Here is a 16600-nt window from a genome sequence, read left to right as displayed (position 1 = left end):
GTGCAAAACAATAAAAATTAAGGATATATTTCTATGGATTGATTTCTCCTTGATCACAAACACAGCTCTAAATAAGCACTGAAGCTTTTTTCCTCTGTTATCAGCTTTGAATCATAATAACTAAATTTAGGAATAACCAGCTAATGCACAGTGTGAAAAACTTCATTATTATATCATTTTGGTTATTTTTATCAATATTGTCCAAACTGGGAATAGATTGTAGGATATCCCTAAGTATGCTATTTCATACTAAATTTAATACAAGACTGTCTTTGTTATAGATTCTCTTCAAATTGTTTATGTAAGTTATTTATACTTTTATATTAGGCTTTCTTTGTGTCGGCATTTATACTTAAGTACTTTTTGTCAACATCACCCAGCAGGAAGGCAGAGTTTGAGTGTACGTCTGTCTCTACTTTACATCATTGGACCGACCCACTGTGTGTGTGTGTGTGTGTGTGTGTGTGTGTGAGATAAAGATGAACTGTAGCTAACTTTGTATATGAATATTATTTGCATAGAATATTGATATTCTAGAATATTATCCTATTAGTACAATCTGAATTCATGTAGGAAATACACTTTTTAAAAGGAACTTTTTTAAAATCATACTTCATTTACTGAAATTAGTTTCATAAGATTTAGTTATATGAGCATCACAACAGCTAAACTTTTTCACATGGGTTGAAAGTAACCTACTACAGTGTTACATGCACTCACACCACCTTTTGCCTCTCCTCTTCCCCATCCAACTGTATCATCTTTCCTTTTCCATCTTTGCCCCATGTCATTCTTGTCTGTAGTCCTCCCTCATCACACAGGTCTGAAAGGCTGTCTGAACTCCTGTAGTTCTTCCTGGTGTTGATAGCTTTACCTGCATCCCTAGTGGCATCCATAGCTTTTCTTTCCCATGCCCCCATATTTAGAGAAAGGACAGGGTAAAGGGATTGAGCATATTATTATTAAGACTACAGCTTTGGCCTTTCCAGTGTCAAGGAGAAAAAAATCACAGGATCATTGATTTAGAGGTGACCTTACAGTTTATCCAGGAGCATCCAACCTCTTTTGAGCTCTTGGTGACAGGCTTTGTATTTCTGTTTAACAAAAATGAGCAATCCCACTTTTAGATACCTATGATTATTCTTTATGAAAATGAGTCAAAATCACTTGAAAAAGATTCCACTGCAAACAATACACACAACAAATTTGAGTCTTTTTTTTTTAATTGCCATGTTGACCTTCTTGCTATTTCTCAAACATGCCAGACATGCTTTTGTCTCAAAAGGCTTTGCATTAGCTGTTTCCTCTGCCTGGAATGTTTTCTCCCTCAAATATCTCCATGACATACTCCCTTGTCTCCTTCAAGATTTTGCCCAAATACCATTTCCTCAATGAAGCCTCCACATTCTATTCAGCATTAAACCTACTCTCCCACCCCTTGACTCGCCTACCTTAACTCTTTTTCTTTTCTCCATGGCACTTATCGCCTTCATACATGGTAATTGACTAGTTTATTTCCCATTGTCTGTCTCACCTTGCTATAATTTATAAGCTCCATGAGACAAGGGATCTTTATGAGTTTTGTTTAATGATGAATTCAGAATACCTTCATAGTACTGGGTACATGACAAATTCTTATTTAATATTGAATAAATAAATGTATTATGTGGGAAATCACAACACATTGTTAGAGTGGAAAAAAGTTTGGAATAACTCCATTTGTGTTTACTTTTTAAAGTAATGTGTACATTACATATGTCTATATACAATTAATATACAGAAAAAGCCATACCTACATAAACTGTCAACATGGCCACATCTAGGGAGGATGCTGTAGAGCAGGAAATAAATTGGGGAAGGGAGGTTCTTTTGTTTCCTAGATTATATGGTAATGTAAAATGTTTCTTTTGCTGTTGCCTGAAGAGGGCAGTAGAGTAATGGGAGAAAAGGTGTGTTCTTCTAGGTACCTATGCCATTGGAAAAAGTTATCAGAAACCAAAAGGGAAATTTCTGGTTTGAACATTGTGGTATAAGTTCTCAGCATTTTCCCCTTCTCATCTTGGAAATAACCCGAAAGCTACCAAAAAAAAAAAAAAAATTAACAGAAGTGAGCATACTTTAACAAAATAGAAGGGAATTCAGACCTGTAAAATAATGCAGAAGGTTTCCAGCAATAGGGAAGATGAAGCAGAGGTGCACTCAGGAAGAAGCACTACAGTAAGAACTGTTTTTGCTGGTTCTTTATGAAATCTATAGCCCCGATATCCTCCAAAGGTCCCTTCTCCAAACAAAAAGCCAATTGAGGGTCATGATCTGATAAGATTTAACTCAAGGGAAAACACATTAAATGAAATGAAAGGCCACTTTTAACAGTGGAAGAGTACAAGTCACACTACACCAAGTAACAGCATAAACATTTATTAGAAAAACTAAAAGCAAGGAGAAACAGACAAGCACATCAGTAGTCCATGAGAGATGGAGTAGACAAAAATAATTAAGAACATACAATGTCTAAACCGAGTAAGGTAGATCTAATCAGATTATACTCAACTCTGTACCCTAAAAACAAAGAATGCCTCATTAATTCAAAAAAGCAGTAGTATAAGCAGTATTCTTTTATCTTAATGCATTAAAAATCAGAAAACAAAAAGCTTCTACAACATGAAACTTTAAAATATTAATTTTGAATCAGAGCAAAATCAAAATTTCAGAATATTTAGAAAACTATGAAAATACCATATATATCAGAACCTTTGTACTGTCTTTCAGAAAAAGCTTTATGACCTCAAATATTAAGAAAGAATGAAAATAAATGAATTAAGAATTCAACTCAAGGAGTTGAAGAATGAACAATAAAATAAACCTAAGGAAAGCAGAAAGGATTAACAGAGATCAAAAATGAAAATTAATAAATGCAGAAAAGAAATAATAAAGCCAAAAGCTGGTTCGCTGTGTGAGGGAAGGGAGGAGGTATGTAAAAATAAAATGGCCAACCTAAGCAAAGAAGAAAATACAAAATGATCTTAGGGAAAGAACCACAAATACAGGGAGTGGGGAAAAGAATCTTATGATACTTTGCTCATCTTTATCAGGAAACCTGGAGAAAATTCTCTATGAAAGTATAATTTACTAAAACATACTCCAGAAGAAATAGAAAATTTAAACCCATAGAGGAATTTATTAAGGGAGAAGAATAATCTTATAGCATACTTCTATTTTTGTTTGTCCACTTGTGTTTTTAAAGGAGGGCAGAGGGGAAAAAGCAATTTAAGAGCTGGACAACTATGGCAGAGCAAGACAGTCACATTCCTACCTCTGTTGATAAAAGTTACAATATTCTGAATCTTACACTGCCTATTGCCATTTTCACACCCTACTATGGGGTACTTCAGTTTCGTTTATCTACTATAAAATTTTGTGATTTTTTTATTTTGCTACTTGGAAAATGATCTCATAAAATTGGTTTAAAATGATTAGCAAAGTCTACTTTGCATTTGTTGTTATTTTACTTTCTAAACATTTCTGAAAACACCATGATGCAGATATTGAGCTAAAATAACTAAAACAATCTGTGCCTCAGGAATTTATTAAACAATGGAGTAAATACACACATTATTACAATATAGTGGAATAAGTACTGCTGCATATATACAAGACAGTGGAAACTACTGGAGTAGTCCCAGAGAGAGAATGTGGGCTAAAATGAAGGCTTCAAAAACATTTTAGAGGTGGAACTCAGCCTCACATAGGCCAAAAAAATGTTAGTCCCCTTAACATATTCAGGTAGCCATATTAAGGAAAAAAACTTAAGAAAAATGTACAGATGCTCCTCAATTTAAGACGGGGTCATATCTCCATAAACCCTTCTTAAGTTGGAGAATAACTAAGTAGATAAAAAGTAGCTACTGAACACAGCTTAGCCTCACGCAGCCTACCTTCAGCACAGTCACACTTACGTTAGCATACAGTTAGGCAAAATCACCTAACACATAGTCTATTTTACACTAATGTGTTGAATATCTCATGTAATTTGTGAATACTGTACTCAAAAAATGGAATGGTTGTGCAGGTATTCAAAATGTGGTTTCTACTGAATGAATGCATACCACTTTTGTACCATTGTAAAGTTGAAAAATTGTAAGGCAAACAACCGTAAGTTGGGGACCATCCATATTTTTATGAATAAGGAATAAAAATAGTTTAAGCACTTGGTTCATTCTGTAGAATATATATTTAGATTAAATCAAAAGAATGAAACCAAATTATTGAAGATCTCAAAATGTAGACAAAGGAATTTAGATTTATATACAGAAATAAAGAGCCCTTGAAAGGTGTTTAAGCAAGGCTGACTTGATGAATTTGTTTTAGAGGAAGGATTTTCTGCAATAGAACACAAGATAAATTGCTTTTTTATAAGCATAAACAGTATGGCATTCATCTTTGTGTATCTCCAACCCTTGTAACCTAATTTTCATTAAGAAACATGGGATAATGCAGGTAGAGAGATGTTGAGCCTAAAAAGAGGGAATCGTTATTACAATATGAGAATCAAGACTTAGATAAATAACTGTCTTAGAAATAAAACTTTCTTAAGGAAAGACCTTCACAAATATAGCCCCTAAGAGCCAAAGATTTCTATATAATTGACTGAAAATTTATGAGCAGTTGGTGCCTATTCAAGGACAGCATGAAATTAGAGCAGTGTCAGATTTTTCAAATGAGAAGGAAGGAAAAGTAGTAGTAATGGACAAAAGTGATCATATAATCAAATTAGGAGAACATTCTCTCCCCTCAGTGCGCCTACTCTCCAGTACACGACTAGGAAATCAAAACCTAAGAATTCTCTCAGCTTTTTTCTTTCTGTGCTATGTATTTCAGACAATCATAGTACATCTGAATATTTGCTTAGTAAAACTGTTTTTCCGCTTAAGTTGGTCATATAAATATCCTGCAACCTCTCTTCAGAATTTGCACCATCCTGGGATTGTAAACCTGGAATGTATGTTTGAAACCCCAGAACGAGTCTTTGTAGTAATGGAAAAGCTGCATGGAGATATGCTGGAAATGATTCTATCCAGTGAGAAAAGTCGGCTTCCAGAACGAATTACTAAATTCATGGTCACACAGGTATTTTAACTCTTTTTTCCCCCACTTTGGAAACTAGAGAGTAAAAACTAAGATTTTTTTTTTTTTTTCTTTTGAGACAAGAGTCTCACTTTGTCACCTGGGCTAGGGTGCAGTGGTGTACTCTCAGCTCACTGCAACCTCAGCCTCCCAAGTAGCTAGGATTGCAGGCACATGCCACCACACCTGGCTAATTTTTGTATTTTTAGTAGAGATGGGGTTTCACCATGTTGGCCAGGCTGGTCTCAAACTCTTGGCTGTCCTCAAGTGATCCACCTGCCTAGGACTCCCAAAGTGCTGAGATTACAAGCAGGAGCCACTGCACCCAGCTAAAAACTAAAATAACTAAATAGCAGTGCTTTTACATGTTGAGTGACTGTGGGAATTGTTAACCTTGAGAAGCAGAATGACACACTTTTAGCTAAGTCTTGATGAACTATAGTGGAATTTTCAAAATAAACCATTCAAAGAGTCACACTGAGGTTTAACTGTGGTTTTCCAGACATTTAAAAAAAAATCTTTTTTCAAAACAGATACTTGTTGCTTTGAGGAATCTGCATTTTAAGAATATTGTGCACTGTGATTTAAAGCCAGAAAATGTGCTGCTTGCATCAGCAGAGCCATTTCCTCAGGTGAGATATTCTCCAGAGCCTTTTAAATGATTCTAGCAGCATTTTCAAAGTACCCCCATAATAAAAGGCAGTGTACTAAGTACTGTTGGTTCAAAGTGCATACCATCTTACAGAAATAGTTTTTAGCCTGCAACTACCAGTGAGGATTAATAACTAAATGAATTCAGATGTTATTTTTTTATAATCATATATAATCATTTGGTTATTTAATTTCAGATGTTTGTTACACTGTTTATATTCAAGACTTTTTAGATTTAACCACAACTAAAGGAATAACTGCACGTAGATTCTGCAATTCACCTCTCCCCAGGGGCTGGGAATGAAGTGAGCAAGAATCAACTTTGGTTGTTGGTGCTTGGTACTTAGGATGAATTACTCATAAATAAAACAAATGGGGTGTTACCGGAAATGAAAGATAGATATTTGGTAGGGGCAGGCAGCCAACTCCCTTTCCTGTTTAGAGTATTGTATTTCAAACATTTTCACCAAAACCTACATAAGAATAACCTTTCTTATCACCACACATGATGGCATCATGGTTCTGTGTCCTGGCTACGTGTAGCCCTCTTTGATTCTTCTTAATTCAGTTTTTTTTTTCAAGTGTTCATCTTGATCCACTAAATTTATTTCATGACCTATGAAATGGATAACCTAAATTTTAAAACCATCCTGAGAAATAAATGGTGGTGGTGGTGCCCCACAGCCGTTTTCCATGATTGGCATGGATGAGTCCTCCAATCAGCTCTAATATCTGTCGGCAAACTATTGTTTATGTACATTTGAAACATGTACATTTAGACAAATGGCAAGACTAAGGACATCAGATAGCTATTTCATTTGGTAAATACAACTGATTGTCTTTTCAAATAAAAAAGATAAAAATAGTTCAGCTTTTAAAGTAGTAATCTCATTCTTTTATGTTTACTGGTTAAAAGTGATTCCCTATCATTGTGAAGTCAAAAGGTTGCCTAATAGTCACTGCAATGTTTTAAATAAACTGCTTCCATATATTATCTCACTTGATACTTTAAAATAGTATAGGCAAAAAATGCACACTCTTACAGGTAACATTAAAACTCCCACTTTCTGACCTCTACTTTAGTGATCTACAGTGTTCCAATGAGAAGCAAAGGGAAAATAATGTTATTTACTTGATACTCTCTTTATGCTTAAATGTTAGCCATGGCTCCACTTCTTTAATCAGTTGCCAGACTTCCAAGTCATCTTTACCTTATCAGGATGGTAGCCGAAATCTGGCATTTAACAACAAAAAGCATTTGTGTTTCTTCAGGCTCAGTACTGAGACTCTTCAAAGACACTCAAGAAGCAGCCAGATTCAATAATGACATTGAGCAAATATCATTCATAAAAACGTGTCAGGGTCCACTTCCCAGAAATAGCAGCATTTGAATATAACTTCGCTTCTGTGTTTTCTGGGCACTGTTTGTATCACTGTTTTCTAGAGGCTAAATCTCTTTCCTCTCAATTTATATTAATGCTTTTTCTGAAGATATTTTGTAAGTCAGAGCATTTCCTCCAGAAAGTACCCGGCATTTGCTTGTTCAGCATGGATGCAGTCATTAATCCCCCAAATCTGAGCCTCTAGAAAAATCTGGGCAAGATAAGTGTTCTGAGTTCTGCCAGGCTCATCAACTTCTAGAACTCTCTTCTGAGAGGACATGGTAGTGACTATGGCTACCTCTTTACATGTAACTTTTTTCATATCTAAACATCTAACTAGAAATAATTTGTTCCATAGTCATAGAAAAGTGTTGCTGTTACTCACTGGGGCAGTTCCCAGCATTATTCCACTGATGTCCACATTAAAAGTTACCTTTAATATACCTCAGTTTTATTTACTTGCCAATTTATAACATCCTTAGGAAAAGAGACTCTAGGATTAAGCAAAACAAGGGATGTTTTTAAATACTGTAATTTATTTTTCATTCAGCAAACATTGAGTACCTTTATGTGTCTAGGCACTGTGAGGCCACTAAGGGTTCAGAAATGAAAGAATCCCTACTCTCAGATGATGGAAGATTGATCTTACAAGACAAATGATAGAGATCAGCACCTTCCATTTCATAAGAAATCAGAACACTTATAACACCAGTCTGGTATTTGGTATTCTAGAAGCCAGAACTCAAAAAAGTTTTTTGAAATATGCACTAGGAAAGCTCTTCAGACTGTGTCAGTCAGGATCTCAGTGCTTTATGTGTCTGCCTTTTGGGAAAAGCATATTTTACAATTTCCCTATCTGTGATTCTTTAATATTCATAATCAGTAGAGCTGGCAAGTATGTTTAAATGATACATACAGTCTCATATTTAGGGACCAGTTAGGTAATTATATAACACTACAATACAAAATTAACATCATCCTTCAATTTCCAGGTGAAGCTGTGTGATTTTGGATTTGCACGCATCATTGGTGAAAAGTCATTCAGGAGATCTGTGGTAGGAACTCCAGCATACTTAGCCCCTGAAGTTCTCCGGAGCAAAGGTTACAACCGTTCTCTAGATATGTGGTCAGTGGGAGTTATCATCTATGTGAGCCTCAGTGGCACATTTCCTTTTAATGAGGATGAAGATATAAATGACCAGATCCAAAATGCTGCATTTATGTACCCACCAAATCCATGGAAAGAAATTTCTGGTGAAGGTAAAAAAAAAAAAAAAAATTGTTATGTTTTGGCCCTGTGTTTTAAGTCTAAAAATCTTTCTGATCCCAAATCAATCTGTCACTTGCAACTTGTCTTTTTAATAAATCTTCCATTCATCTTCCAAATTCAACAAGTTACCAGTTTTTTAAGCACTCTTCCTTTTACACTTTTATCTCTGTCTTATGTACAGTTCCCAGACATAGCACTACATAGGCCCCAATGGCCTCATTCTCAAACCACTAAAATATCTTTTTAACTCTTACCTGTTAAACTCTTTTTTGGTCCTTCCCAGTCACTACTGCCAAATGCATCTTCAGGAAACATTACTTTCATTTATGGTGCTCCCAAACACTTTGACTTCTCTCTAACCACTTTACAGGTATAATGTCTGTGTATATATATGTATATATATAATATACATATACAATGCATATATAATGTATGCTTACCTTCTAGCCTCATCTCCCACTACTCCCTACACAAACCTAGTTGTTTACTCTTCTGAACTGTTTCCTGCAATTTGCTTAGGCCTTTTTTTTCCCCGTCTACAATTCCTGTTAAAATTTGAGGACCCCTTAATTTGTGGCACATCTATGAAGTCTTCCCTAACTACTACTCTTCTAAACTGTGTGAAATTTACTTAGGCTAAAAAGCATTTGGGCTTTTTTATTACTTTTTATTTTTATTGAGACGAGGTCTCTCTCTGTCACCCAGGCTGAAGTGTGCACAAACACGGCTCACTGCAGCCTCAACTCTTGGGCTCAAGTGATCCTCCTACCTCAGCTTCTGAGTAGATGGGATGACAGGCATGTACCATGGGCCACCATGCCTGGCTAATTTTTTAATTTTTTGGAGAGATGGGGTCCCACTATGTTGCCCAGGCTGGTGTCAAACTCTTGCACTCAACTGATCTTCCCAACTTGGCCTCCCAAAGTGCTGAGATTACAGGCATGAGCCACTACACCCAGCCCCATTTTTTTCTTAAGTATTCAATCTTTTCATAATCCACTTTTCTAATCTTCAGAACAAGATTGTGAGCGCCTTGAATGAATACCTAACTCCGGTTCCTTATACCTAAAATGGACTTTATATTCAAGAGACGCACTGCAGTTTTCCTCTCTCCTATAGACCTCTACTGGGAAACTAACTGCATACGTCTCTTTTTCCTGCCTACTGAAGGCTTTTGAATTTGCAATTCCTGGTTCTGTACCCATCAAGAATAACTTGGTTGGCCCTCTTTAGTTTACTGATACTGATGGGAAAGACAAGTATACTACTTAAAACATTATTTTACTGTCCAATAGAAGTTAATAGAACCAATGCTGGGGAACACCCCCACCTGGTTTTAGCCAACCCACAGGGTTTTTGTTTTTTCCAAAAGTACTAGGCCTAACCATAGGATTAACTAATATTCCATTAAACTGGGAAAAATTTAAGGAACACGTGAAAACAGTAGCAGGTTTGCTTGGTAATGAAGAAAGCTAATTGAAGAAGCTCATAAGAGAGTTTTTTGATGTTAACCAATGTTACCTCATAGCCCCTGCGGCAGTGTCTTCTGTAGACCTCTTCTATCAGAATCACTTAATGAGTTTATTAGAAGAGAAATCCCTGAGATTGAGATTCATTATTTGGGATGATGACTCAGGAATGTGCATTTTAAATAACTCCAAATGATTCTGGTGTACATGGTGGACCACATTTTAAGGAACAATGGATAAAGGTCTGAAGTATTTGGAACACAGAGAAATTCATAAAATACTTATGGAAAATCTTTGCTAGTTTGGTAGTACACAGACAAGAAATAGAACTAGGATGGTACAAGTCTTTCCATTTGGTTTGTGTCTGGATCTAGCCTTTTGTTAGCAGTATTTCAGCTGTATCATATAGGGCTATAGTTAGTATGTAGTTATTGGTTGCCTTGGTTTGGCAGTTGATGCATTCCCCAAACAACTGAATAAAATATATATGCCACGAGCTCACCATGTACACTAAAACACCCTGAAAACCTATTTGTTAAAAGTATGATTTGATAGTTAAGTTACCACCTCAGTCTAGCCATGTCTGTAGGGGCAAGGCAGTGCTTTTCCAGACCAAGTCAGGTATTAGAGAGCAGCATTGGGGTGGGGGGGTGGAATCAGAGAGTCTGTTTCATTCATCTTTAAGTAACAATAGCTAATACTTAGCACTTAGGTGCTTAGCACTGTTCTAAGCCCTTTACATATGTCAGCAACTTCATGAGGAAACTGAGGCATGGCATAATTTAGTAACTGACCCAGTATCACACAGCTAGTAGGTGGCAGAACCAGACTTCAGCCCAGGCAGTCAGGTTCCAGAGTGCATACTTTTAACCTGTACTCTATACTGCCTTATAAAGGCAATGAAAACTGGACAGATGCATTTAAATCGGTAAACACTTATGATTCACTTAACATGTAAGCTAAAAGTCCACGTTCTTGAGAAGCAAAAATCCCTCAACCCTGTATTTCTATGGGTTGAACTGAGTCACAGGTTTGGGGCACTCTGTACACCCAAATTCATGTCTCTCCTTTTGTCTTTTCCCTTAGCAATTGATTTGATAAACAATCTGCTTCAAGTGAAGATGAGAAAACGTTATAGTGTTGACAAATCTCTTAGTCATCCCTGGCTACAGGTAAAAAACTTATTCTGTCTTTGGCAATCCTCATTTGAGCAGTTCACTCTGATTTGTCCTACCTAATGAAACCACTCTAAGATCAGCAGAATAATGTAAGTGCTCTTCAGTAATTAATTTGTACTATGGCTGAATCTCTGTAAACTGGACAGCATTCAAATAGGTAATGACAGGGGCAGTTAAACTCCCGTGAACTGAAAGCAATGACTTAGTCTTTCATAGACCTATGTGTTCCTTTCACCTTTTTGTAGGATTAACATGACATACTAATTTATCAAATATATTTTATTTTAAATGTCCAGTGAAGGGTTTATTTTTGCATTGAAGAGATTTTTAAAATGCCATTTAAAATGTTTGGCTTAATTTTCCCAAAGTTACTTCAGAGTAAGGATGGAATCTTTAGAACTATTTTAAAGGGAGTGAGAGGTAGAATTAGCTTTAAACCAAATGAAATCTAGTCTACCAATTACTAAATTATCCTAATAATAAGCGTCCAAGTACTCTCCCCCTACTTTGAGGAGTAAAGTTTAGTATAGAACAAAATGTCTTAGTGATTATTATTGGCCACCTAAGAAGCCTGAAGCAAATTTTTTTAAATTTCAGAAATTAGTTACTTTCATTCATTGGAGACTGAGTTTGAAAATGTTCTTTAAATTGCTAAAATATCACAAGTAGAACTTAGCATATAGCATATACTTACGAGTAGGGCCTATCAATTATTTGACTTGGGCACTAAACAAACAAAACAAGAAACCAGGTAGACAGTATTTTGTTTCTTTTATGTTTCATCATTACTTCATTTTCTCCTAGGACTATCAGACTTGGCTTGACCTTAGGGAATTTGAAACTCGCATTGGAGAACGTTACATTACACATGAAAGTGATGATGCTCGCTGGGAAATACATGCATACACACATAACCTTGTATACCCAAAGCACTTCATTATGGCTCCTAATCCAGATGATATGGAAGAAGATCCTTAATCACTGAGTTAATCTAAATAAGGAAGGATTTCACTTAATGGACTGATATTTTGCTGAATAACTTGTTCTTTGTAGGCTGTCATCTGCAAGGATGCAAAGATACGAGGAAATATGATAAGGAATCAGTGACACCAGTACTGTAGTCCATACTGAGTAGGTACAGGAGGGAAACTGAATAATAAGAATTCATAATGGAATCAAGGTGAAGCTTTTTATAAACTTTTGTAGCCTAAGCAATAACTGGTTTTGTATTTTTTTCTAATCCTTCACTTTAGTGCAATAGGGCCACTTAATTTGTCTTCCCTTTTCTGTTTATATATATACCTATATCCTAAATATATACATATATATATATATACACACACACACACATCCTACATATAGGATATCCTATAAATATATATCTATATCCTATATATATAGGATATAGATATATATATGTGTTTTATTTTGTTTTGTTTTGTTTTTAAGGAAAAACAAGTCAAGCTAGCATCCAGTTATTATATAGCTTGGCTAAATTACACAAGACTTACCAGATTGATGAATAAACAGGCTTGTATTTAAGAGATAACTGTGAGGCTACCATTGTGATTTTACTATAAGGACTTTTAACATTGTTTTAACCAACCATAGAGGCATTGAAGGGTTTTTCTTAGATGCCTAGAAAAAGAGCACTGCGCTGTTTCACCTTTCTTTTTTAGGTGAATCAAGACTTTAAAACAGTGATTCCTAACCTTCTGGGAGTTGCTCTGCTACTCTGAATATGTTCTATACAACATAAGGATTGTTACCTTCTGTATGTTGCAACATCTAAGATAATTAGGGGAAAAGGATGTTACAAAGGAAGAGGACTGCTGGTCTAAGTGCTGAGTTGTATATCTTTTCATAGCTCCACTCCACTGCTAAATATGCATGTTCTGACTGACACCATCCTGATGCCAGTACTGGATTCCACTGTTCACCATCAGCAGATCTCAACTTTACACAATGTATCTCCACTCCCAGGGTTCAATAATTTCTGCTTTTTAGCAGGGCCAGTGCAGGGTCAGTTAGTGCTACAGTTACTGTATAGCAAACAGTATCCTTTTTTTTCCCCTTCCCTTAGCCTATGGAGTGCTTTGCAGATACCTGGAGTGTTTTTAAATCAATTATTTTAAATAGTTTGGGGGAATGGATAGGAGTGGAGCATGAAACAGTTTATAAGGCTAGAGTTGTATTATCAGTACAGCAAATTAAAGAATGAAAGAAGTACTTCTTTTTACATTTCAGCTCCAGCAGCGAGCTATTTAAAAAATATTTTTAAATATCTTCCCCAGTTTAAGATATGGGACCATCTACTTGTAAGAAACTTTTTTCCTTTCTCCACTCTAACAAGAGTAAAAGAGCAAAACTTCTGTTCAAGCCTTGGATCCATTACTTGTTAGTTAATGTTGGCCTGGACAGATCGCAGTCTGTCTTCAGTTCCTCATTCTGTAAAATGAAGATTGTAATTCTTGCCTCTGCCTTTGTCACAGTGTTGCCGTGAAGATCAGATATGTATGAATGTAGTCAAATAAACTAAAAACTAGGAAAGTGTTAACTATCATTGCCCACCAAATTTGAGGTAGCAAAAGAAAAGAATGTTCTTGTATATGAACAGACTGAGAAGGTCTTTAGAGATCCCTGAAGCTACTCTCCTATCTAGGACTAAAAATACCCTTGAAAGAATAGTAGCAAGCATTATGCAGTGCTCCTGTGTTCTAAGTTCTTTTATGCTTTAGTTTACCCTGACAACAGCCATAGTGTTAAGTCATTATGACCTCCATCTTAAGAAAATTGAGGCAAGGGGAGATGAACCTGCCAAATTGCATACAGTTAGTACATGTATTGGAAGCCAGCAGTATGGCTCTAATCTCCCTTAACCCTCCCAACATTATGCTGTACTGTCTACCCATAAATGCCTCCAGGAAATATTCTCCTCTTGGTAATTTGTCCTTCTATAGAAGCTTCAAAGATTAAACCAAATTAATTTTAAAAAAATTTAGCAATGTTACTTTCCCTATGATAGAGGATGATTTCCCAGTTTCACCAAAGTCTGTTTATAACAACACACCCAAAATGGAATAGTCTGAGTTGCTAGGCAATCTACTGTGGTTTTACTACATAAGGTGAAAATTAACTGGAATGATGTTTGTTTGCTATACTTATATAAGCAAACTTTACAAGCCATGAAATTAATTGCACTCTTTGTATTTGTTGTTAAATGCCTAAGAAGTTTTCTAAAACATTTTGTAAAGGCACTGTCAAAGAATCTGGAGTTGAATAATTAATTACTCCAGATACTGTATAACCTGCATAACTTTTTGTCATGTTTGTATAAGAAGTAATTGTTTGCTAGAAACATTTGATAATGTACAAAGTAGTCTATAATGGCTGTTCAGTACATTTTTATATTTTTTTGTTACATCCAACTTTTTGTAAATATACTGGAAGCTTGATAATAAAATGTATTTCTATATCACCATACTTTTCCATGTGAAAACCTGAGCCTATTTCTAGTAGAAGTATCCAAAGAAACTTTTTATCTGGTTGAATTATTTCACCAGACCTTGGTAAAAGACCTATTTTGGAAACAGTATTTGTAAATGGAACTAATGCTATATTTTAAAACACTGATTTTTTTTTTTACCTGCCAAAAATAAAAACAAAATTCATTTTATAATTTTATACTAAATTTGAGGTGATTATCTGGAGGTCTCATTTCTTGTAAAGTTTGAAGTAATTATAACTACTACTTTTTCAGGAACTATCATCAAATTATCCAACTGTTATATTAACAAAAGAAGGCTTTAAAAAGGTAAAAACCTAGCATCAAAATAAACTTTCTAGGTGTTAAGGTACAAGGTGTTGCCTATAACTCTAGCCCCTTAATTATAAACACTTTAACATATCTGAGAGGAGCCAACTATGGACATTTTCATCTTTCAAAAATTCTCCCAACCAAGTCTTTGAAGAAAAGAAAACAAATATTGTACAGGAATATAGAATAAAAACAACTAGTTGGCCCGAGGCTGGGCAGCATCTGAAAAGTAAGGCCTCCATTTTCCTTTACTTTAGTGCAGGGGTGTCCAATCTTTTAGGTTCCCTGAGCCACATTGGAAGAATTATCTTGCGCCACACATAAAATACACCAACATTAATGATAGCTAATGAGCTTAAAAAAAATCCATAATGTTTTAAGAAAGCTTACAAATTTGTGTTGGGCCACATTCAAAGACATCCTGGGCCACATGCGGCCTGTGAGCCATGTAGTAAGATAGAATGCTATTCCTGTTAAGCAGAAGCTACAATAAAAAGCAACGGTTCATCACTCTACCAATGAACTGCTGATACAGTTAAGCCGTAAATTTAAGACATATGGTAAGCATTCTTTTCTTTTAACCTCCCTTGTAAATTTGTGTTGCTAATTTAACAATTCTTAAGTCCATGCTTCCAGTATTGACACAGAGCTTCTAAAAACCAAAAAATGAAAATACAGAACGAAAACTTGACATTTATCTGAAAATTATTCCTCTTAGGCAGTCTGTGTATGTGTGTGTGTGTCTGTATGTGTCTCCTTCTGTTGCCCAGGCTGGAGTGCAGTGGCGTGATCTCCGCTTACTGCTATCTCCACCTCCCAGGTTCAGGTGATTCTCCTGCTTCAGCCTCCTAAGTAGCTGGAATTATAGGTGTCCACCACCATGCCTGGCTAATTTTTGTATTTTTAGTGGAGACAGGGTTTCACCATGTTGGCCAGGCTGGTCTCCAACTCATATTTGAACTACATGTCAAGATTTATTGTTTCTTACTGTGACCTTTATAATTTTTAAAAAATTAGTTTTTATTTATAAAATTCATAGATGCACAATGTAAAAATTTCCAATACCAACCCACTCCCTGCCCCTCAAACTCACTTCCAAATTGGGAAAATTGTGCATTCATTCCTTACTTTGTATGCAAGTACCTACCACAGAAAACGACTGGACACTAGTGTATTAGTTTCTATGACATTACTTGTGTTTATTTAAAGATAGCTTTTCTCTTTCAACAAAAATGGAATCGTAACTATAAAAACTCTTACATCCTACTTTTTTCACTTACTAAATTTCAGAGACCTTTCTATGTCAAAACATAATGCTCTATCTCATTTTAAAAAATAATATATAGGGCCAGGCACGGTGGCTCACAGCTGTAATCCCGGCACTTTGGGAGGCTGAGGTTGGTCAATCACAAGGTCAAGAGATTGAGACCATCCTGGACAACATGGTGAAACCCCATCCCTACTAAAAATACAAAAATTTGCTGGGCATGGTGATGCCCGCCTGTAGTCTCAGCTACTTGGGAGGCTGAGGTGGGAGAATCATTTCAACCCAGGAGGCAGAGGTTGCAGTGAGCTGAGATTATACCACAGCACTCCAGCCTGGTGACAGAGCGAGACTCCATCTCAAAAAAAAAAGCAGGTAAGTATATCGACAGAGTTTATCAATTTCCTGTTAATAATCATTTAGGCTGTTTCCAATTTTTATTAAA

General features: G+C 35.8%; 1 protein-coding gene across 2 annotated transcripts in view; it reads left to right on the top strand.

Moving 5' to 3' along the window:
* The window catches only part of PRKD3 (protein kinase D3), a 71612-nt gene extending 59323 nt beyond the window's left edge, over window positions 1-12289 (top strand). For both annotated transcript variants that reach the window (XM_017534899.2, XM_037740755.1), the window contains exons 15-19: window positions 4966-5127; window positions 5658-5756; window positions 8150-8417; window positions 10983-11068; window positions 11879-12289. In XM_017534899.2, the coding sequence (XP_017390388.1) occupies window positions 4966-5127; window positions 5658-5756; window positions 8150-8417; window positions 10983-11068; window positions 11879-12052 (789 nt within the window). In that variant the 3' untranslated portion in view covers window positions 12053-12289. The remainder of the gene's footprint in view (window positions 1-4965; window positions 5128-5657; window positions 5757-8149; window positions 8418-10982; window positions 11069-11878) is intronic.
* Window positions 12290-16600: the final 4311 nt, after the last annotated feature.

The sequence above is a fragment of the Cebus imitator genome, unplaced genomic scaffold (assembly GCF_001604975.1).
Source record: "Cebus imitator isolate Cc_AM_T3 unplaced genomic scaffold, Cebus_imitator-1.0 Scaffold88, whole genome shotgun sequence".
Taxonomy (NCBI): domain Eukaryota; kingdom Metazoa; phylum Chordata; class Mammalia; order Primates; family Cebidae; genus Cebus; species Cebus imitator.
Note: the sequence above shows the minus strand (reverse complement) of the source record. Positions and strands in the feature narration are given on the sequence as shown.